This window comes from Lepidochelys kempii, chromosome 3 (genome assembly GCF_965140285.1).
Source record: "Lepidochelys kempii isolate rLepKem1 chromosome 3, rLepKem1.hap1, whole genome shotgun sequence".
In the NCBI taxonomy this organism is placed as follows: Eukaryota; Metazoa; Chordata; order Testudines; family Cheloniidae; genus Lepidochelys; species Lepidochelys kempii.
Genome location: NC_136382.1, coordinates 152,853,004 through 152,876,303, shown reverse-complemented (window position 1 = coordinate 152,876,303; position 23,300 = coordinate 152,853,004). Strand labels below are relative to the sequence as shown.

The 23,300-nt window shown below is 41.9% G+C and overlaps 1 protein-coding gene across 1 annotated transcript in view; it reads left to right on the top strand.

Annotated features, from left to right (window-relative positions):
* The window catches only part of KIF6 (kinesin family member 6), a 286,950-nt gene that overhangs the window by 22,417 nt on the left and 241,233 nt on the right, over positions 1 to 23,300 (top strand). The window contains exons 4-5 of the mRNA XM_073338562.1: positions 11,540 to 11,687; positions 21,472 to 21,581. Coding sequence (XP_073194663.1) covers positions 11,540 to 11,687; positions 21,472 to 21,581 — 258 coding nt within the window. The remainder of the gene's footprint in view (positions 1 to 11,539; positions 11,688 to 21,471; positions 21,582 to 23,300) is intronic.

The window sequence follows — 23,300 nt, the reverse complement described above, 5'->3', positions numbered from 1 at the left end:
ATCTCTCAATTCTACAAATAAATGCTGTTACATTCTAGCCTTTAAGTAAAATGTATCTTATCAAAAAACAGACTACTTGGGAATAGAGGAATTTACAAATTTGGACATATTTAGGTCATCCCATTTTACAATTTTTTCATTCTCTGTAGACTCTGTTGTTCTGTACTTGATATTTATTATTAAGGAGAGATGTCCCTCCAAAAACCTGGAAAATCATAAACATCAGTAATTTTGTTAAAGTATACTGGAGACAGATCTCTTCAGCAACATCCTGGCCAATCTGCCTGGAATTAGTCCATGAGCTTCTGAACATGAAGTCATGCAACATTTCTTAAACTCACTAAAGATCATTTCAGCAAGACCTCGTCTCTTGGATAATGTGTCTTTGATGTGTTTTGTTTGAAGTAGTTAAGAGACAATTCATTGAACAAAGCATCTTTTTAACCATGCCAAAGCTCAACTGCTCAAGAGAAAAACATGCAGGGTTTTCTGGTGATTCTGATGTCACTTTAATATTTAGTGTAAGGAGATGCACATTACACCTCCCTCTGCTAGCCTAGCTTCCTGCATAATCGGATATTTGCTCCAAGAGAGGTCTGTTGGTATTTCCCTACTGTTTTCCCTTGATGTTTCTACTTTTTTTGAAGACAGCTTTAGTTTGTGGTTGAGGTCTTCAGGAGTCCCTCTAGTGGAAACTTCTAAGGAAATCCATCTTGGTTGTGCCCCCTTCCCAAATAGCAATTTTTGGGTTGCAGAGGCCATCTACAGCCACCACCTTTGAAGTTGAATGAGATGTTGTGGTTTCTTTTTTGGGATAGATCCCACAAAAGGACTAAATATTTCAACACCTAACTTTTAGGTACCTTGCCATCCAGTAGCATGCACAGCCCCAAGTTAACACATTCATACTACAATATGCAGACCTTCTGACCTGTATCCACACTGCTAAAATGACAGGACTTAGATCAGACTTCCGGCAGGACTCAGGCTCTGACCCACCACCATTAGTAAGGTCCTAGGACCTGGATTCTGAGTGCTTGCTGATCTGAGTCGAACCAATCTTAGTGTGGACAGAAGAGGGGTTTGGGCTCAGACCTGAATCAGAGCCTGGGCCTAGAGTGCAGTGTACACATACAAAGGCCTTTCACCTGCACTAACACTACAGGCATGGCTATACTTGCGAGTTAGAGCGCATTAAAGCAGCCCCGTGCGCTCTAACTCACAACGCGGCCACACTGGCAAGGCATGGAGAGCGCCTGGACTCCGCGGCTAGAGCGTTCCTGGTAATCCACCTCGGTGGGTGGAATAACATTTGATGTGCCTCCGCTGGAGCGCCGACGCACCAGTGTGGACATCCTCATCTGTCAATGCACTCTGATCGGCCTCGAGAAGTGTCTCACAGTGCCTGTTCTAGCCACTCTGGTCATCATGAGCCGCGGGGTGTCCAAGGATCACAATGGGCATTTCGACTTCCCCTACTGTGTTCTGGTCCGGGAAAAAAGTCCTGGCTTGCAGCTTCCTGAACAGGTCAGTGTTCCGAAAGATGCATGCATCATGCACCTTTCTGGGCCAGCCTGCGTTAATGTAAATTAAACGCCCACAGCGATCCACAAGTGCCTGGAGAACCATAGAGAAATACCCCTTCCGATTAACGTACTCTGAGGCTAGGTGGGCTGGTGCCAGAATTGGAATATGCGTCCCATCTATCGACCCTCCGCAGTTAGGGAAACCCATATGTGCAAAGCCAGCCACAGTGTCATGCACATTTCCCAGAGTCACGGTTCTTCTGAGCAGGATGCGATTAATGGCCCTGCAAACTTGCATCAACATGATTCCGACGGTCAATTTTCCCACTCCAAACTGGTTAGCGACCAATTGGTAGCTGTCTGGAGTTGCCAGCTTCCAGATTTCAATAGCCACACACTTCTCCACTGTCAGGGCAGCTCTCAATCTTGTGTTCTTGCACCGCAGGATGGAGGCGAGCTCATCACACGGTCCCATGAAAGTGGCTGTTCTCATCTGAAAGTTCTGCAGCCACTGCTCATCATCCCAGACTTGCATGACGATGTGATCCCACCACTCAGTGCTTGTTTCCCAAGCCCAAAAGTGGCATTCCATGGTGGTGAGCGTGTCCGTGAATGCCACAAGCCATCTCATGTTGTATGCTTTACTTGCATCGATGTCATCGTTGTAGTCCTCACTGTCAGTTTGGATCTTAAGGAGTAACTCAACTGCCAAACGTGATGTGCTGGCGAGACTTGTCAGCATATTCCTCAGCAGTTCGGGCTCCATTCCCACAGACCGAAAGGGAAGACAGAGCACGCAGTACAAAAAACATTGAAAGATGGCACCAAATGTGGACAGAAGCACAGGGATTGCTGGGATGTGAACCAATGCATCACAGGGCATTGGGACAGGACCCAGAATGCCCCGCCCGCTTCTCACAAGCCACAGCGCCAGAATGGGAAGAGGTGCTCTGTGGGATAGCTGCCCATAATGTACCGCTCCCAATGCCACTACAAGTACTGCAAATGTGGCCACCACAGTGCGCTTGCAGCTATCAGTGTGGACAGACTGCAGCGCTTTCCCTACTGCGCTCTCCAAAGGCTGGTTTAACTTAAAGGACTCTACATCTGCAAGTGTAGCCATGCCCTAAGTGTGGCCTTCTTTTCTTTAGAAAGTTGTACACTGACTGGCACAGTAGTGCTGAAAAGTTTAGAGAAGCATTCTCCCTCCTATGTATTTGTCTTTAACAAAATAAATTGTGTACCTTAAAGTTGAAACAAATATTTCATACCTTGAACTTTTCAAGTATTCCGTGTTCAGCAAATAACCATTTATTTTGCCCATCTTCTAAGTGCCCATATACAAGCTTATAAAGCTACGGTTTAAATTTAGAATTTGTTCTCTCAAGAACAAACTAAAACAAGATGCAGGTTAAGTAAGCAATTTGGGAATTGATTTTTACTTTGAAAATGAAGATACAGCATATTTAAATGAACAAAGATCAAGTTTGATCCCTAAGCAGCATTTATTATGTTAACAATTACTAGGTCAGATTCATTGCCAAATTACACTGCAGTCTCATCGATTTCAATAGTCCTTATTTAGCAGGAGTATGGGTTAGCAAGATTAGACCTATATCCTGTAGTTCCTTATAGATCTTAAATAATGCAGAGAGAAATAATGGGCCACATTTTCAAAAATGCCCTTGACTGTTACTCACACTTTTGAGTATACAGGGTTTTGTAGGCACATTTTTACTTCTGAGATTTTGTTCATTCATAAACTCACGTCTACACATAAGCTGCTTTTTTGCAGTCAAATGTAGTTTCCATTAATATATCTGTTGATGGGGGGATGAGGGAGCTAGTGTGTCCTTGTAAAACTTAGCTAGAGAAAAATGTGACCAGGCTGAAGACCCTTTGAAAATGTAACCCAATAAATAGTCATTGGAAAAAAGAGAAATTAAGAGGCATGGCCAAGAGGAAAAAGATCTTTGTAGATGAGCTATCAATTCTGTGATGTTGCACTCTATATGATTTTATGAAAATATGCTAATAAGCGTGAATATAATGTAACTGGAATATGCTTCATGCAAAAGGTCTCTTGTAAGGTATCATTACAAAGCTTATAATCTACTGAGTGTGGTCATCCTATTTGTATAAATGTATCACTCTTGTATCTGAAACTAGAAATATAACTCTGAGGTCCTATTGTAATTATGCAAAGTGTGGGCAATTAATGGTGGTTTGGAATCTTGATGGCTCCCATCAACCAGGACAATTGACTGTGGATGGCTCTGTTTGCTTGCAGGCCTTCCTGTGAGTCAGTCTGGGAGGAATGAGGGCTTGAAGTCTTACAGTGACATGTGATCATGTCACCTGAACTGGGATCCATCTTTAACCTGGTGCTTTTCCATTTAGAAGGAGGGGTGGGAACCCAGAGAGGGACAAAGGATTCTCGCCTTATGCAAAAGATATATAAGGGAGTGGAACAGAACAAAGGGGGCTGCAATCATGAGAAATTCCCTAGCTACACCTGAGCTGGAACAAGGGCTGTACCAGGGGAAATGATTGTGCCCAGATTAGGAAGGCATCCAGTCTGTGATAGAAGCTTATTGAAACATCTCTGAGGGTGAGATTTCATCTGTAGTTGCTTTCTTGAGCCAGACAAGTATTAGGTTTAGACTTGCATGTTTTATTTTATTTTGCTTGGTAATTCACTTTGTTCTGTCTGTTATTACTTGGAACCACTTAAATCCTACTTTTTGTATTTAATAAAATCACTTTTTATTTATTAATTAACCCAGAGTATGTATTAATACCTGGAGGGGCAAACAGCTGTGCATATCTCTCTATCAGTGTTATAGAGGGTGAACAATTTATGAGTTTATCCTCTAAGTTTTATACAGGGTAAAACAGATTTATTTGGGGTTTGGACCACATCGGGAGCTGGGCATCTGTGTTAGAGACAGGAACACTTCTTAAGCTGTTTTTAGTTAAGCCTGCGGCTTTTGGGGGACGTTGTTCAGACCTGAAACTGGGTTTGTAGCAAGCTAGCATGTCTCGCTCAAACCAGGCAGGGCACTGAACCCTCAAGCTGGCAGGGAAAACGAGTTAGAAGTAGTTTCAGCACATCAGTTGGCAGTTCCCAAGGGGGTTTCTGTGATCCAACCCATCACAAATGCTCCATCGTTTGAAGAGGCAAAGAGAGAAGAATGGGTTATTTAGGTAGCAGTATGTTTGAATATGTAAGTGAACTAAAATGTAACACGGCATATGCTTTATCAAATTGTAAATCATGACTTTGTAATTAACAATGTAAGATTCTTCGCACTGGATCGTATCCATGTATGTGAGAGTAGGGGAATATTGAGTAGAAGAAAGAACTGTGTGGAGCCAAGTTAACACTACTGTCGGAAATCTTGCAAGCACTGATGCCTAAGTTAACATACAGCCACAGAATATTTAAAGATCAGTGACAGTTGGGCCAAGCAATCTAACATTGAGAACACTTCCACAGGAGTATAGTCCCCCTCATACCATTGACTCATTGGTGGCAAATAGAAACATTGCATGCACATTAACGGCAGGGGAAGAGTGATGACTGGTTGAGTTACGTCTAGTGTCCCCACTTACAAGTTACCTGAGCTGATGACCTGACCCTGTTGAAGCCTATTGTAATTAGATATAAAAATCATTAATAACTTAGCTTAATTACTGCCTAATTTCCTCAAATATAGCCTATGCAAGAAATTTCAGTGAACTGTACAGGAAGTTTGAAGAGTGTGTGTTATTCTGTTGTTAAGATGATTGGAGACAATGAAAAGACTGACAAGGATGCTAAATTTCTTAAAGGTTTTAGTTCTTAATTTAACTCTTCAATTAATTAATGGATTTACTTGAAAATTCTCCATTTATTCTGTACTCAAAAAATAAGTGCTGTACATTTGGGGAAGATGCACTGTATTTTTCATACAAAACAAAGGGTTTGAATCCCTGCTTTAATTGCAAAACAGAACTCAGCCTTAACTAGGGAGTCATAACCAGCATTTCTGTACAGTGTCCGACACAGTGGGGCCTTTGAGCTGGGTTGGGCTCTCTGGGTGCTCCTGTCATTAACTATAAAAATAACAACATGGAACTGGAACCTTTTTTTACTGACCTTGGTTCAGAGCTGGCACTAGGCATAAGCAGACTAAGCAATGGCTTAGGATCCTGAGCAGCTCAAGGGGGCCCCCATTTGCTTTTTATTGTGTGTTGTGGGGGGCAAAAATATTCCTCCTTAAGGCCCCCAGTTGGCTAGCACTGCCTCTACCTTCATTTGTCCACAGTCTGTGTAGAATCTTTTTGCAGATCATTCAGAAGGTAGATCAATATGTTCTAGTATTTACTTCAAACTTACGGCCAAATCCTGTATGCCTTACACAAAAAACTCCCATTTGTTTGCAGTGGGAGTTTTCCCCAAGTAAGGAGTGTGAAATTTGGCTCTTTGTATGCAGTTGTGGTAATTCTTAGTCTGATGCTTTTGTGCTGGAAAGAGTACTCCTGAAGGCATTCTGCACCAAAAAATAAAAAATTCTGTACACAGTATTTTAAAATTCTGCAGAATTCTGAAAATGTTATTTATCAAATAAATGTGGAGGCTCCAGCATGGCATTGGGGAGCACAGGCCACTGGCTGCAGAGAGGTGGTAGATCACTGTGCAGCTCGCCCCCTGGGACACGGACTCAGCGGTGAGGCTGCACCCAACCCTGACACAGTGCAAGGACTGGACCTGCCTCAGAAACACCCGAGGGTCCTGTCCCTCTGTGCCAGGTGCGGGCAGGCAGGCTCAGCATGGCAGGATCCAACTGTGGAGGGGATTAGTATGGGTGTGGGTTGAGAGGGTTCTGTGTGGGGCAATCTGGGTGCGGGCGGCTCAATGGGGGATCTGGGTGCAGGGGGGACCTGGATGCACAGGGGCTTGTTGGGGGATTCTGGGTGTAATGGTAATGGGACTGTGCAGGGGGGGTCCAGGTGAAAGGAGGTTGGGGCTCAGCAGAGGGGTCTGAGTGGGGGGTGGGGGATAGAGCTCAGCAGGGGGTTCTGGGGAGATCAGTGGGAGGGATCCAGATGCTGGGGGAGTGGGGCTCAGTGGGGTGGGGATCCAGGTGCAGATGGTTGGGGCTTGGTAGGGTGGGGATCTGGGTGGCTTGTCAGTATGGTCCAGGTGTAGAGGGAATGGGGCTCACTGTGGGGGGTTCTGGGTGTGTGTGTGGGGGGCATGAGGCTCAGCAGGGCTTGGTAGGGTGGGGATCCAGGTGTGGGTAGCTTGTTGGCGTGGTCCAGGTGCAGAGGGAGTGGGGCTCGTCAGGTGGGTTCTGGGTGGGGCGGGGAAGGTGAGGCTCAGCAGGAGGGTCTGGGTATGAGGAGGTCTGGATGCACGGGGGTTGGGCGGATGAGGGAGCAGCTTCCTGTACAGTGATCCCTCCCCCTGCAGCTGAGGAGCGATGGATGCAGAAAACATGTGGGGGGGAGGGGCAATTTGCAAAGCTTTCTACAGCTGGGGGAGAAATCTGGGGATAGCTCTGAGATGCCATGCAGGGGCAGAGAAAGAGGAAGTCCCGTCCTCTCCAGCCCAGCTGGGACTAGCAGCTGAGTCCGGCACAGGGTAGGAGCCACAAGCTGGGTCTTCCCCAGTCGTGCCCCACAGTGATTTACCTCTCTGCTGGCTGCCCTGGGCACCCGAAATATACTGTTGGGAAGAGTTGTATGACTGCTCTTGTGGCTTCCCTTTGTTTCACCATAAGAAAGTCATTTTTCCGTGGGAAGCAAAGAAATCTGTGGGGGACATAAATTCTGTGCATGTGCAGTGGTGCAGAATTCCCCCAGGAGTAAAAGAGACACCAGGGGAAGATAATACTGTAAGGCTAAGTGTGACCATATCCAGACTACACTGCAAAGTACACCTTTTTGCAGATGCCTCAGCACAATAACTGAAGTTGTGGAACTACGACAACTGTGAAGAAGAACAGGAAAGGAAGGAAGATCAGTAAGATCCCAAACCTAGAAGAGGCAAGAAGCAGATTCACTTAAGGGCAGCTCTGTGATTCACCATTATTGTACTGAGCACTCAGATACTGTGTTGATAGGTACTCTACAAATTCCTTGAGTAGATGGATTGGGCGTTTCCTAATCTTGATGCTGTTTGTATTGGCTTTTTAACATCTGGAAGCTAAAATCCAACTATTCCCTGACTTCATGGGGTATTTTTGGTCATTAGGAGCAGATGTTGGCTGTAGTTGCTGTCAGTATACTTCTGTTTGTTTTTCTTTGATATCCTAGTGTAGTGGATTAAACTGAGCAATTTGGCAATCTCTCAGGTTTTCAAATAAGCTTTATTAAGGTGGAGACCCTTTGCATCTCTCATGGTGCCAGACCAGCAGCCTATCTATACATGGTCCCTTCCTCTTAGACAAGAAAGAAACATTTTTTCTTATCTTGGCTTATCACTTTATCTATAAACAAAAAATGCACAAGAATATTTTTGCTCTTTTTCGTTTATGCAAAGTTGGTAGGGTCTTTAGACTAAATATATTAAATCTACTTTTGGGGCCTGTAAATCTTATCAGGAGGATAATTCTTCCCTAATTAATTTATCCCTTTTATTGCTCCCTTTGAATTTATTGTAAGAGGAGTTTGAAATGTGGAAAAACAGTTTGACATGTATAAATTTAGGGGAAGTCTTTATAAACTACAGTTGCTGAAAGAAAAAAGAGGAATTTGGCATTCCTGAATCCAGAGATTTTATAATCTGTCCTGTCAAATGCAGACTGTCGAGTCCTAGTTCAATTGGCCATATGAATATTGTAGTAAAAAGTAGGGTGAATACTTATCCAGTTTCTAATTTTAACTACTTTTGGGTGATTGTTTCCAATTATCTGTGTTTTACAGAAAAGTGAAGATACAAAGTAATGACCACAATTTCTGCCTTGAGTCAATCACCATAGAATGTAGGAGCTGATATACGGCTGGTAGCAAAGTACTTGTTTTCCAGGAGTATTCTGGGGCAGTTTACCATAATTAATCTGAAATGAAGTTAAAAATGGCAAAAAAAAATAGTCTTAAGTCTTTACCCCCAAGGTAAACTTGGACAAATAAAACATATACACTAATATGCCCAGTAAAATCAATATAGACTTTAAAATGTATACATGAAATTAAGAAAAGAAAAGCATAATTCATATATCCATATACCTACATATATATTATCTCAGGGAGGTCTGGGCAAATATCCAAAACTTGCATTCATATCTCAGACATTCCGTCCTCAAGGTCTTATTTAACAAAAAGTATGAATCTCTGCTGGTAAGTAGTGAAGGAACGTTTGCCATGTATTAATAAAAAAACCATTAGCCATATTTTTATATACAAATAGTTCCATTAAACTATACCACCTTAGCAGTAATGAAATCCAGATCTCCATAGTTAAAGAGAATGCTCTTTGTTCATTGCATTAAAACTCTCTCTCTACAAACAAAACCAGGACCAGAAACCTTCAAATACATACTCTCATATCCTGTAAATTATCTAAATTCATTAATAAAAAATGTCTCAGTTGATCACGGAAGTGGGATGACACACAGCTCAATCTGTCCTTCACAATATACAGCAATATCACTGTTCTCATGATTGTCCATGCTTGGTCAAAATCAGTTTATGAATGAACAGTTGGTTGAAGTTACATTCAAATATGACAGAGGTTATTGTGGTTGGCAGCTGAGTTTCCAGCCACGGTGCAGTCTCCTGGTCAGATCAGTTTGCAGTTTGGGAATGCTCCTGGATTCATGAGTGATGTGTTCTGCCATTGACAGCGAACTAGGAGACTGTGTGCCATCATTTGGGCTCTTGGATTCATGAGTGACCTAAACTCTCACGTAGCAGTGTCCACATTCTATCATCTACATTTACCTAGGAGAGTGCATCCTAACTTTTCAAAAGGTGATCCAGCCTTATTAATATTTGCCTTGACTACCTCTTAGTGGGACAACAGCAGTGCAGTCTACCTGAGCATGAAACAGTTATTCCAGGGTAAATTATAATTAGTACAGAGTTCAGCAGTGCACCTCCACAGCAGCACAGGGTTCTGGAAGTATGCAAGGTCCACTGTCATCTCACTACACTGAGTCCCGCTAAAATACTGTGTCAGATTCAAGTCTCAGTCCTTATCTTCAAGATTTTTAAGGGTCTGGGCCCAGGCTTACCTTAAAGGTTGCCTAAAGTTCCAGAATGAGGACCATAATCAACAACTCTGCTCCTCTGTCACAATAAAACTGTCTATCATAATAGTAACTTTCATTTATGCAAGAGACAAGAGCCTTTTTTGTAGCCAGTCCAAGGCTGTAGAAAGAACTACTTTAGGATCCATGAACCACCACAACACTCATTCCAATTTTTCATTCCAGTTGCAAACTTGACCTACTCTTCACTCTTAAAAGTAAATAGCATGAGCAATTTTTTTTAAAAATCCACACACAGTTTCGTTCCTGGGAAAAGGAAGGGAAAAAGAGAGACCAACACATGACTACTGCTAGTCATGTCACCATGCACTTCTGGAAGGTACTAGGATACCTTGGTGAGTGACACAGTATAAGAACCTGAATAGAATCGAATCTATGAACTGTTTTCCGATTCTTTACTGTTTCCCCAAAATTTTGGACATACTTACTTTCCCTAAAAGAGTGTTCATATGTGTCACTGGATCTGCTTTTACATCTAGATTAGTTTGCCCAAGAGAAACTTATAAAAACAAAGGACCATCTTGTGCTGTATATGGGGAGATACCATAATGATGAGCATTATTAGAAATATTAATGGATTTGACACTGAAATTTCTGTTTATGGAATTTCCTACACATTGTTCAGTTGCGGAGAGGGTGGGCAGTAAGCTTAGCCTTCCAAATATGTGGATATTGTAAGGAGCATGAGGAAAACCCAGGGATCTTGCTTTGGTTGGTCCTGCTTTTAACAGGGGATTAGACTAGATGATCTCCTGAGGTCTCTTCCAACCATAATATTCAGTGATTCTAGGATCTCAGGCCACTTGTGGAGAACTGAGTTATGATGGGTGGGACACTTCAGTGCCTCCACACTATTTCATGGGTTCTCGGCCTTTCCGCGGCAGCACAAACTGTCTTAGTTGCCTCACAGTATAGCCAGCAAGGCATCTAGCTTGCTCCCAAACTGATGCTGTGATACTGGGTTACCAGATCATGAATTTAATTCTTCTGATAACCTTCCAACATTTTTTTAAAGACCAGTCTCTGTGGTAAGCACTCATTAAAGGTGCAGATTGGTATTTCTGGAGGCTTATGTTTCTTATTTATGCACATATAAAGCACAGTATGGACAGCAGCAATGGGAGCTTTAAACACATTGGCACCTCAATGTGCTTTAGCCCTGACTTCGTGGACCCACATCTAAGGATAAGAGGACAGTTGGCTTTTTGGCTTCTCTGCTGAGACTGTCAACAAGATTAATGGATGATTGTGATTTTTTTGTGATTTGCACAACTTTTCCACTAGAAACTGGACTGGGATTATCAAACTCACTTCACACAGGCTATTGAATGGCTATCATGTGCTGCCTATTTTAGTCACCACCAAGCGACTGAATTCAGGCTGGGTTGGATAAGAGATTAAAGATTCTCTATAGCCCATTACCAACTCTTCATTTTCACTTAAATAGTATGGTGATAGGGACACTAAAAGTATGTACATAATAATAAACTTTGTTAGAATCTAATGGTAATTCGGATATTTAATTATGGAATGAGTCAGAACATAATTGCTTTCTATTGAGGTCATGAAAATCTTGAAACTCCATCTGATCTAAAATAAATTTGTTTGAGCCTGATCCAAATGCCCACTGAAGACAATTGAAACATTCCCATTGACTACAATGGGCATTGGATCAGGTTCTTGATGAAGCTATAAGAGATAACCATGGAAAAGGTACTGTATGCAACTTGTGTTATCTATTCCTTCATTTTTTAGTGCTCTAGCAGGATATAATGGCACTATCTTTGCATATGGGCAGACGGGCAGTGGAAAGACTTTTACCATCACTGGGGGAGCAGAGCGTTACAGTGATCGAGGCATCATTCCCAGGACTCTGTCTTACATTTTTCAGCAGTTGGAGAAGGTACAGATCTTTGTCCTTTCATTTTCTTTAAAAAAAATCTGATTTACTAATACTGCATTGAATCACAGGAAACAATTTTAGTGGTAATGTTACAATAAGACCTGACTTGAACCCACCAAACGAAAGAAATGCATATTAGCGTGAAATCTAGCCTGACACTGTAGCCTTACCATAAAGTCATCATGTGTGGTGGATGACCAGGTTATTGCCAGACACTGAAAAATAGTGGACACCATTAGAATTATTCCAATGTCTTATTTTTTGAGAGTACTGCTTTCAGGCTCGCCCAGAGTGGTGTCTGGTCAAATATTTGGCTGTGTCATCATCCACTATTATTATGCCTATGATAAGTGTTGCAATGCACAGATGAAGTATGAAAATTCGTAATCCTATATAACCTTAGGCCAAGAAGAGCAAATAGAAGATGAACCATCAACCAGTATTTTAACCCATCATTTGAACTACCTTGCTTTTTGTGTGTTTGAGTGAAGCTCATAATATTAACTTCATGCAGTATTTGTAAAATTCATAATACAACTTGATTTTCTTGGATAAACTTTAATGAAGGTCTTAAAAAAATTAGGTTACTTACTTAACAGGATTATTTTACTAGATTATACTAATCCATGTTAATTGCATGGTCACAGTATATAGTATGACCACTTAAATCTCACAGGTCCATAATCACAACTATTTAGTAAAATATTGTGGGGAAACAGTTTCAAATTTCAATATCTCAGCCAGTTTAATTTTTCAAAAGCAAAGACATCCAAACCGCAATAATCCTTTTTGTATGTGTGTCTCTTCTTTAACTTTAAATATGTATGTAATACACTTATACATGCTAATATGAGTAAGAGACTCATTTGGTGACTGAAGTCTGGCATAGAGTGGGCAGACATTATGCAAGTTTCTCGACATAGCTACACATGTATGCCACATGAACAAGTAAAGCTGTAAATAGTAAAAAGATGTGATGAAAGTTTTTGCCCATAATGCATTTTTCTCATGATGCACTTGTATGGCATCTGTTACATATTTAACTTTTTAATAGTGTCTTCAGATCTGCTTTAAAAAGGTACCTAGACCTAAAAGACTAGTTAAAAATTGTAAATAGAATACTTTCAAAGGTAGTAAATTATACTCATAGGGCCAGTTTTGCCGATGTTCCACTTGCAGCACTTCTGTTGAAGCTAGTGGAAGTTCTTTGTGTGACGAGATCATGGATTTGATTTCAGTGTAAGACAGAAAGTGGTTAATATTAAATAATGAAAGGTTAACCACAATTTCTCCATCTCTTCCCTGTGCCCTTAATTTGGAGTCCTTCTAATTCACCACTCCTACTCTACCTCTTTTTCTAACCTTACCTGTTATTCCATTTTCTAATTTTTTCCTGAGCAGAGGCTGCCCCTAATAATAATTTTCAGACAAAAACTACATTAAGATGGAGTTGCATCTGAGAGCACATATTAGATAGTTAAGGTAAAATACATTACATAAATGTTAGTTATTTGGAAGCCTAGTGTTTATAAATCCAGTTAATTCAGAGTTAAGGTTAAATTTAAAAGAAATCTAGCCATGTCAAGATATTGAAATGTGATTGGGCCACCCAAGTAACATTACCTTGGCCCTGTAGTGACAACATGAAGGGACGAAAAGAAGCAATCTAATATTTCTTTAAAATTCAGCATAATATAATCTGCAGTCACAAAAACTTAATCATATGGTTTTGCATGGTGTCACTGCAGAGTGAAGTTAAGGTTGTTTTGGTGCCCTAACTGTGCATTTCTGTTTGGATTTCTTTTGAGTTTAACCTTAACTGAATTTCCTGGGTTTATAATGTGTTGTTTAAGGATTAAATACAACATCCATATAATGTGGGAATGTAAACTATTTATATTGTTATTTATTATTTGTATTGTGGTAGCAACTAGAATCCTCAATCAGGTAGCAGACTCCCACTCTACTAGGCTCTGTACAGCCGTAACACAAGGGCAGCCCAAACCCTGAAGAGTTTACAATCACAGTCAATATACTTTCAGCTGTAATTTAATCTTAAAGTAGCATTTTCTGGAAATATACGTGGGTTTCTAAATTTAAAATTTCATATAGGATCACTAAACAAGAAATTCAAAGAATGTTACCAAATGATATTTTCAATGATTTTAAGATCTTAACCTTAAATAATTTTTTAAAATTTAATTTTTATTGCCAGTTTCACCAGTACGCTTGGCTACTTATGTACAAGAGAGCAGTGCATGGCAGCGACAGCATACTTGCCAATCCAGCTGGGTTTACAGCTGCTTTGTTTTTGCTAGTGTATCACAAAGAAGCTGGAGTGTATACCCTAGTTTTCCCCTGCCTCCTTCATTCCCAGCTTTCCCGTGCACATGCATGTGGACAGTTCTTGTGGGCTTCTCTGTAAAAGAGTATTATTCTTCATCCTCTGATGAAGAAGAAACATTCATTTATGAAGAATAACAGGCTCATTCATCTGCCCATAATTAAAAATCTTCCATTGTAGTTTATACACAAGATTTTAGTGAGTTTAAACAACATGGGAGGTTTGACGCATCTGCATTGTTCTGTTAAGTTCATTCAGGACAATAACAACAACAACAGTCTGACAGTAATGTCTACATTTTTTAAAGAAGCCATTTTAAAATTAATTTTAACTCCTAAATTATTTAAGTGATTTACTTGTAAATTCCTAGAAATACCATTCTATATTTAAAAAGTAAATGCTGTAATTTTGGGGGGACTAAATGCTGTATTTTTCATACATAGAGGTTGAGTCCTTGCTTTTAAGTGCAAAAACACTACTCAGTCTTAATTATGGAGTACAACTGGTATCTCTAATAATTCTTCCCAGTATTTAGTTCTTTTATACTACTTTTCATCCATAGATCTTAAACTGCTTTACGAAGGAGTTTAAGTACCATTATTTGCATGTTACAGATGAGGAAACACGGGCACTTATGAATTATGCAAGATACTTTTCTGGTTAATGGTGGGTTTGTGGGAAATCACTAGGTTGGAAACCTTGCAATATATTTCACTTGTGACCAAAGAAAGTTGGAAGCTTGCCTCCGTAGCCAAAGGCATTATGCCAGCTGTTTGTATTTTAGTAAGAGAAAAATTGCCAAATTTAATTCTTGTTAATTTTGGTACTTTTTTTAAATCTTGCCTGACCTTTTATGCCATAATCAGCCTTGCATAAATTTTTACAGAGGAGTTAAAACTTGAAATGCTTATATATAGAGTAAAATGGAAATGCTGACTGATTAACGGAGGAACATGAATGATGTTAATAATGCCTGAAGCTCTTGAGTCTCCCTATGGCAGTTCTGAAGGGGGCTTCCTAATTTTTTGAGTATGGAATTCATACCTCTTCACAAAGCATGAATATTCAGTCTTTTTGCAGGGAACTAAGCATGTGTGGGTGGAAATAGATTCCAAGACCCTGCTAGTGGGCCAATTCCTCCAATTTGCAGGCTTGCTGTGGAGTTGTAGTGTGCTACCTCTCCAAAGCTACTATTCCAGCCTAGGATGAGTTTTGGACTGGTAACAGGGCGTAGCACAGCCCCCCTTGGTCCTGCCTCTTCTCTGCTCCAACAATCACAAAGAGACCTTCTGGCTCAGCAGTCCCCGGTGCAGTTTATTTACACAGTGCAAACCCACCAACTCTCACCACATATTGCTGGAGGTCCCACCTTAGGGGCTTCTCTGTCTAGTAGCCAGGAGGGGAGAGCTACCCCTCTTCTTCCACTCTCTGGCTTCTCCCCTCCACCTTTGCTTCCTTCCTCTGTGCCTGTATATAGCCCCAGGCTAGTCAGACTGGCAGCTGTTGCAGCTCTGCCAGTCAGGCTCAGGTTCCTCTAGTCAGCTCCTATTCTCCCTTACTTGGAGCTGGAGTGACAGAAGGCTGGCTCAGCAGTTCCTGGTCAGCACCCTGTAACACACCTCCCCGCCTTACTGAACCTCCAGGTTTGTCCTTGCCTCTCCCCTCTTCTCTCTACCGGATGGGGCAGTGCGGGGGAGTTCTCCTTCTACCTTCTAGTGAGCCTTGGGGTCTTCCTTGTGGGGTTCCTGTATCCCCCACCCACAGAATTTACATTGTGTAAGGGGTGGATGCCCCTATAGGTCTATCACTACCCACAGGTCCTCACACCATTCACACCCCAATGGGTGCCCCCCCTCTTTTTCCTCTTTCCCTTCTTGCAGGGTTTTGGGATTGATCTTTATCTCCCCCTAGACATGCAGGGCCTCCGGTTCCACCAGCCTGGCACACAGGGCCTATGTCCGTTCTCCTGGGGGTTGCCTTGAAGGGGGCTCCGTCGGGCCTGTCTCCTTTGATAAGGGTCCTGGGCCGGAGGCCTCCCCTTCCCTGTTTCCTTCCCCCCTCGGGCTCTGTTGTTTAAGGGTTTGTACCTCATTCTCCAGAGGAGATTGGTCTCACTCCTTACCAAGGATCTGTGCCTTGGATGGTTCCACCCACTTCTTCAGGGGACCTCCCATTTTCCCCACGTTGGGCTTCTTTCCACTGCCTCCTGTCCCTCATGGGAAGGGCTCCCAGTCTGTGCCCACCACCACCGGGTAAGGCAGCCCTTCGACTACCCCGACTTGTTTCCACTGAAACTTGCCCTGGACCTTGAGGGGCACCTGGGCCATAGGGCACTGTCTTTTATCCCCGTGGACACACTCAAGGTCCATCCTGGCTCCGGGAATCAGCCATCGTGGCTTTACTAGCTACCGCTGGATAAGCAAGCAGGCTGAGGCCGTATCTACTAATTCCCCCCGCCTGGGTTCCCTCCCCACCATCACAGGTATGGTGGACAGTTTCTGCCCCTACCCCTGCCCTCCAGCATTAGTCCAGCTGCAGAACTCGCACTCCATGTATGGGCAGTTCCCCTTGTTATGTCCTGGTTGCCCACACTGCCAACAAGTCATCGGTCAGGCCCCCGGAGGAGCCGCTCAGGCCTCTTCTGCTCCAGGCCCTTTCTCCCAGACTCTATGTCCTCATAGGGCCACCCCTCTTTCCTGGGGAAGTCGGCCTCTGCGTATTCCTCAGTCAGTTTCACAGCCCTCCTCTACCATACTTGGTTGATGCCTAACCCATACCTGTATGTTCTCAGGGATGCTCTGTAAAAACTTTTCTAGGACCAACACGTCCATTATCTCCCCCAATGTCTGGATGCTGGGTCTCAGCCAGCGGGTGGCTCAGGCCATCAACCTCTGGGCAAACTCCTGGAGCCGCAAATCCCATGTCCACCTTGCCAAACGGACCTTCTGCTGGTATTTCTCTGAAGACAGCCCCACCCAATCTAGGATGGCCTCCTGAACTGCATTGTAGTTACTGGCCTGTTCTTCGCTCAGGGCCATGTAGGCTGCTTGAGCTTCTTTGGTGTGGTAGGGAGCCAGCCTCAGGGCCCAGGTTGCCCTATCTACTCAAACATGCAGAGGAACACGTGTGGGTCATCCACAGGGCCCATTTTACATAGTCCTAGGCCGGGTGCCCACGAGCCATCCCTCCCGTAGGACTCACCATCCTCTGCAGGAGCTGCTGTTGGATGCTGGTCTGCTCCTGTATAAAGTCCTGCAGGTTCCTTTGCTGCTCAGCCTGCCAAGTAAGCAAGACCTGCCTCTCTACATGGTGGGCATGCTAAAAATCTTGCATAGCCTTCTGCATTTCTTCCTGCTGCTTTACCAGCCACTGCTGGGTCTCCTCTATCTCTGGGCCACCAAACTCTTGCACTGGCTCAGGTCCTGGACAAGCCCCCACATGTAACAGGGCGTAGCAGGGCCTCTCTTGGTCCTGTCTCTGCTCTGTTCCAAAAATCACTCAGAGACCTTTTGGCTCAGCAGTCACCGGTGCAGTTTATTTACACAGTGCAAACCCACCAACTCTCATCACATATTGCTGGGGGTCCCAGCCTTAGGGGCTTCTCTTTCTGCAGCCAGGAGGGGAGAGCTACCCCTCTCTTTCCACTCTCTTGGCTTCTCCCCACCACCCTTGCTTCCTTCCTTCCTCTATGCCTGTGTATAACCTCAGGCTAATCAGGCTGGCAGCTGTTGCGGCTCTGCCAATCAGACTCAGGTTCCTCTAGTCAGTCCAATTCACCTCCCTTACTTGGAGCTGGAGTGACAGAGGGCTTGCTCAGCAGTTCCTGGTCAGCACCCTGTCATAGGACCCATGTAACCCCATAGATGTTGAATCAGTAGCTCCTCCCCCAGCTGTGCTAGCGCACTTGGGCCTGGCATAAAGTCCTACTCTGTAACAAGCAAAGAGTACAGTACCCCTCCAAGCCTGCATGGCTGCTCAGCCTGTTCCTCCCCCTCTCACAGAGGAGGGCCATTGTGGGATTTGAGTGTTGCAGTGAGCATTGTATGGACCCTATTCATCTGGTGAATTTTTTCTCCTTAAAAAAGGAGATTAGCATCCCAACACCTGTGCGCTTCATTAGAGATGCGAAAACAGTCTAGAAAAATCTTGAGTGGCTTAAAACTTGCTTTTTCATTCTCCCATCTTAATTAAAATTATGCTGTAGCTCACGAAAGCTCATGCTCAAATAAATTGGTTAGTCTCTAAGGTGCCACAAGTACTCCTTTTCTTAGCTGGAAAAGTTATTATATGGTTTAGATAAGAAATTAAAATTGTGTTCAACCAGCAAGCAACAGGTTTCTTTTCATTCTGTACTAAAGTTATTTTTAAATCAGTGACTCTTAAATAGGAATTGTTTTTGGTGACCCACAGAAGGGAAAAAAGTTTGAGAACCAAGCACTGTTGCCATGGATAAGGTATGGGATTGCGGGGAGGCCATCGAAGGATCTTATGAAGTGGTCCTTGACATCAAAAGTGTAAAAACTTCCGCTAAAAGTTAGTTTTCACTTCAACCAAAACACAGCAAAATGATCTACTTTCCCATTGGGCAGAAACAAAAACAGTCAGGAGATAAATATTATTGTCAGGTTTCTAAGACGTTGTGAGAGAGAGTGACGTTGATAGTCATTCATTACATCTGAAAAAGAGAAAAATAAATTAAATATTCTTGGCAATTTTATATCAGTGTTCCCCAAAATAGAAATGAAATTTTGTTTACATACTGTAATAATTCTGAACCAATATAAGTCATTCATTCTACCATTCCATCAACCATGTGAAGCAAAGCCAAGAAAATAAAAGTAAAAGTTGAATATTGTCTGTCTGACTTCATGTGTTCTTTGTCCCTCTTTACTCCATAAGATCCATGAGTGAATTAAACTTTATTTCTTTAATTTAGCAACTTTATGCAAATGTGAAAATGAAATATATGTGAAAATAGGTAAGTTGATCAAATAGCTTACTGTTATGTCCTGGTTATCGTCTGGTCAGCCATTCCATGTTATGTTTGTACTGTATTTAGAGCTGTATCCTACCAATCCTTATTCATAAGACTAGATTTTAGTCACATGAACACCTACATGAGTAAGAGTGTATAAGATGGAGCCCCTAGAATAACTCCTGGAGACTAGGACTTTGTCTTCCTCTGTCTGGTACTGTGCTGATTAAATAATAATGTAGGATGAAGAAATAACCATCTGATTTGTTGTATTTGCATATTTATTTCTATCAAGAGTGCATGCAGGAACATTTGATTTTTCAGACTTGTTTCTGGCACTTAAAGTAACTGGAGCTTTGTAGTATTAGCTAGCCACACATTTACGGACACTGCTTCCTCTCTGCTCTCAGATTGGCCACTTTTATTTTCCTCCCTTATCTCTTCTTGTTTCTTCCTCCTTTCATCTTTGTCTCTTTCCATACCTTCCTCTTCTCTCATTTCCTCTTGTCTTTTATAGTGGGCCCTTTTTAAAAAGCTGACAGGGGAAAATTTCCATATATTCGTGCACTAGTCAAAATTACATTTAAATATATTTAAAATATGTTATACAAATATCTTTGTTATTGTTTCTTTACTATGTTTGTGGTGAAATGTCAACTTCCCTCTTGGTTCATGAAGTAGACTCAGAAGTGGGGTGAAGTATCATTAGAGGAAATGTAGTTTAGCAGGATTGGAGATGGTGGAGACAGAATCATAGAAGTGTAGGGCTGGAAGTGACGTTGAGAAACCATCAAGTTCAGCCCCTGCGCTGAGGCAGGACCATGTAAACCTGGACCATCCCTGACAGGTGTTTGTCCAACCTGTTCTTTAAAACCTCCAGGGTTCCTGTCGAGGCCCAGAGGCATTATAAGTGTTTAGCAGTACATGGCATGTTTCTGTTAAGGTGGTTTCATTGTAAAACAGGTATTGGTATGCAGACATCTGCAAGAGCAATTAGCTTTTCAAATAGGGATACAGTAGACTCTTTAGTGAAGGATCTCACTAATACAGGGTGAAATTCACTTCTCCCCATTCAAAGCTTGAGTAAATGGGCTTGTGTGGATCTAGGTAGTGGTTCAGGAGGAATAGGGAGGATAATGTTAATCCACCGAACCAAGTGATAAGGCATGTGGCTACAGTACTATGCAGCGAAGGCCTGCAGCTCCGTGGGTTGAAAGAGTTGCCGCTGTGCCTGTAGCTATGTGTTGGTTCTTCCATTAAATTCACATAAGTGCCAGTCTAATGGTCTCTTCCCAGCATGCCCCCCAAAACCATCTATGGTGCACCAGAGGCACAGGTGCCCCTTTCATGATGGCAGGTGTTCCACCCACCCACACCTAAGCTCCAATGGTGGGAGCTCAACTGACATAAAGGGTTTTTTCACATGCCCCTGGGTGAAGATGAATTACACCCATAGAAAGTGACATCTGCTTTACTGTCCCTTCTTTCCATGGTGTAAATTACCTCTGTTGGGGGAGATTTATTACCTGTGTAAATTGCAATCCCAATAAACTCTGTCTCATTTTTTATTTTTTTCATCTACCCATAATGTGCCTTTTAAAACAGTTTTCCCTGAAACACTCTTCTGCCACAATCAATAAAAATCTCATCCTAGAAATATTTTATGCCGTGACAATGAAAGGTTCATGTCTCAAGATAGCTTTTTAAATAAAATTAGCAAATTGGATTAGAAAACTGCCTCTGTTAGTGTGATAATGAGTGCTTTCCCAGTGATTTCATCCAATTAAATAAATTAATTCACTTTTACTTTGGAAATCGCAGTTCATTATTTTGAGGTTTACATTGTTTGGCTTTGGCTTTGTGGGAGGAGAGAATTCTGTCTGCAGAGACCAGTTGGATTATTTTACATTCTGGCAATACAGAATACAGAAAGAAAGTAGGGCTACAAAGGATAGCTGACAGCATACGCAGTGTTTAGGTATTTTGGTAAAGAACATGGAAAGCAATGTGCCACTGGAGTTTCTAAAATGAAGTAAATCTTCGGTTTTTGGTTGTTTTTTTTAGGGATCCTCTTTATCCAAAACATGAGGGTATACCTCTTTATAGTAACATGTTTTTTTGTCAGAGAAGTGAAAAATGGTATGTTATACAGTTCTGTAACCAAGTTGCCACATTCTAAGTGTATGCAGACTTTTTTAGATATATGGAACCAATAAAAAAAAAACAGACTGAACTTGCTTCTAATCATGGGCATAGGTCTTTTTTTTTTTTTTTTTTTTTGGTCTTCATGCATATGGCAATGGACAGACTTGAAAGTGTCACGAATTGAAAATGTAAAACATATCCAGCAAAAGAATGAGAGAGAGGGTGAGGAGGCAGCGTGGAAGCTATAGTGATAAATTTGTCCATTTTCCCTAGGGCTCTGGCTGCTATTTATAGCCCTTTTAATTTTCTTTCCTATTCAGGACAGCAGCAAAGTGTACACGACCCATGTTTCCTACTTGGAAATCTACAATGAATGTGGTTATGATCTTTTGAACCCAAGACATGAAGCCTCCAGATTGGAAGATTTGCCGTGAGTAACAAAACTACAAAGAATCAGCAGGGATAAAAAAATCACTTTCAGATGCCCTGTTTCCTTGTTTTCATTTGAAACTGTATGATACTGACCTCAGACTTAATTAACTCAAAATAGTTCATTTTTATCAACATTTTCAAAAGCTTCCATTATTATATTTTGTATGTGTAGACATTGTGAAAAATGGATAAGAATAATTGAAGGTGAAGGTGTACAAGACTGATATTATTGGGGGGAAAGGTTCACAGGAGCCAGTACAAGAAAAAAGAAAAGGAGTACTTGTGGCATTTTAGAGACTAACCAATTTATTTGAGCATAAGCTTTCGTGAGCTCGATGAAGTGAGCTGTAGCTCACGAAAGCTTATGCTCAAATAAATTGGTTCGTCTCTAAGATGCCACAAGTACTCCTTTTCTTTTTGTGAATACAGACTAACACGGCTGTTACTCTGAAACCTGTCATAGTACAAGAAAAGAGAAGGAGTAATTGTTCTTCCTCTTGACAATTCATCCACTTCACCCTATGCTGTAGGAGTGACAAGGCAGATAGAATAGGGCAGCATTGCCTTGAAACTAGTACACAGAAACCTATTTCAGTTATGCGCCTTTTCCTTCAGGAGTAATTATTTTTTAAATGCAGGACCTTGTGGAATGTAATGTGATAGTAAAGGAGATAAAGGCCAAGAGGGATTCCAAAACGCAGTACAGTTTTTCAGAACAGATGATCATCAAAGTACAGTTTCTGCTGATGAAATATTTAGTGCACTATTAAAATTTGCCTGAGCTGAGTAAATCATGGTATGTACAGACCCTAAACTCAGTCTAGCAAAACCCATTCAGACCCCATTCTGAAACATTTGAAGAGTAAGCAATTTTGATAATCGGTTTATCCCAGTATTGAAGAGCATATGGAGGCTATATGAAACACTGATTTGTGTGTGTGTGTAACATTGTCACAGCTCTCATATATTCTTCAGTTATGTGGTTGTGGAATGTATAGTGGTTGTGAAGGTAACCTTGAATATGGGAGGCAAGTGTAAACTAATGCACTGTTGAGTTCCTGAATTTGTTCCTGCTAGCCTGAAATAATAGCTCTGAGAAGTGTGAACTGCTCCATACATCTCAGTGAAATGTTAGCTCTGATATAGGACAACTTAGGTGCTGTCAGTAAAAATGTGTGGCATATTGAAACGTGAAGATGTGGCAACATCATAAATTCAATATAAAAATAAATTACTTGTTTTCATATTAACATACAAATAAATCATTTTTAAATGTATGCAAAACTGCTATAAAATTTCCAATAGTGTACCACAGAGTCTAGAGATTTTGCTGCAGAATTTAGATTCAGCTTGTCACACCCTGCATAGGTCTTTGGACAAAGTGCACCCTGCAAAGACTAGAGTTGTTCCTCATCAGTCATATAAAATATGGACCTTTTAAAAATCCATTGCTATGACTGCATTGCCTCCATTATGAGGTAGCGTAGTCCAGAAGATAATGGAGTCAGGTGACTGATTAGATGTGTTGGTAGTCAAGTCTCTTAACCTCTCTGTGCCTCACTTTCCTCCTTTGGAAAATGGGGATAATTATACTTACCTCTCATTGTACAAAAAGAACGAGGAGTACTAGTGGCACCTTAGAGACTAACAAATTTAGTCTCTAAGGTGCCACTAGTACTCCTCGTTCTTTTTGCTGATACAAACTAACACGGCTACC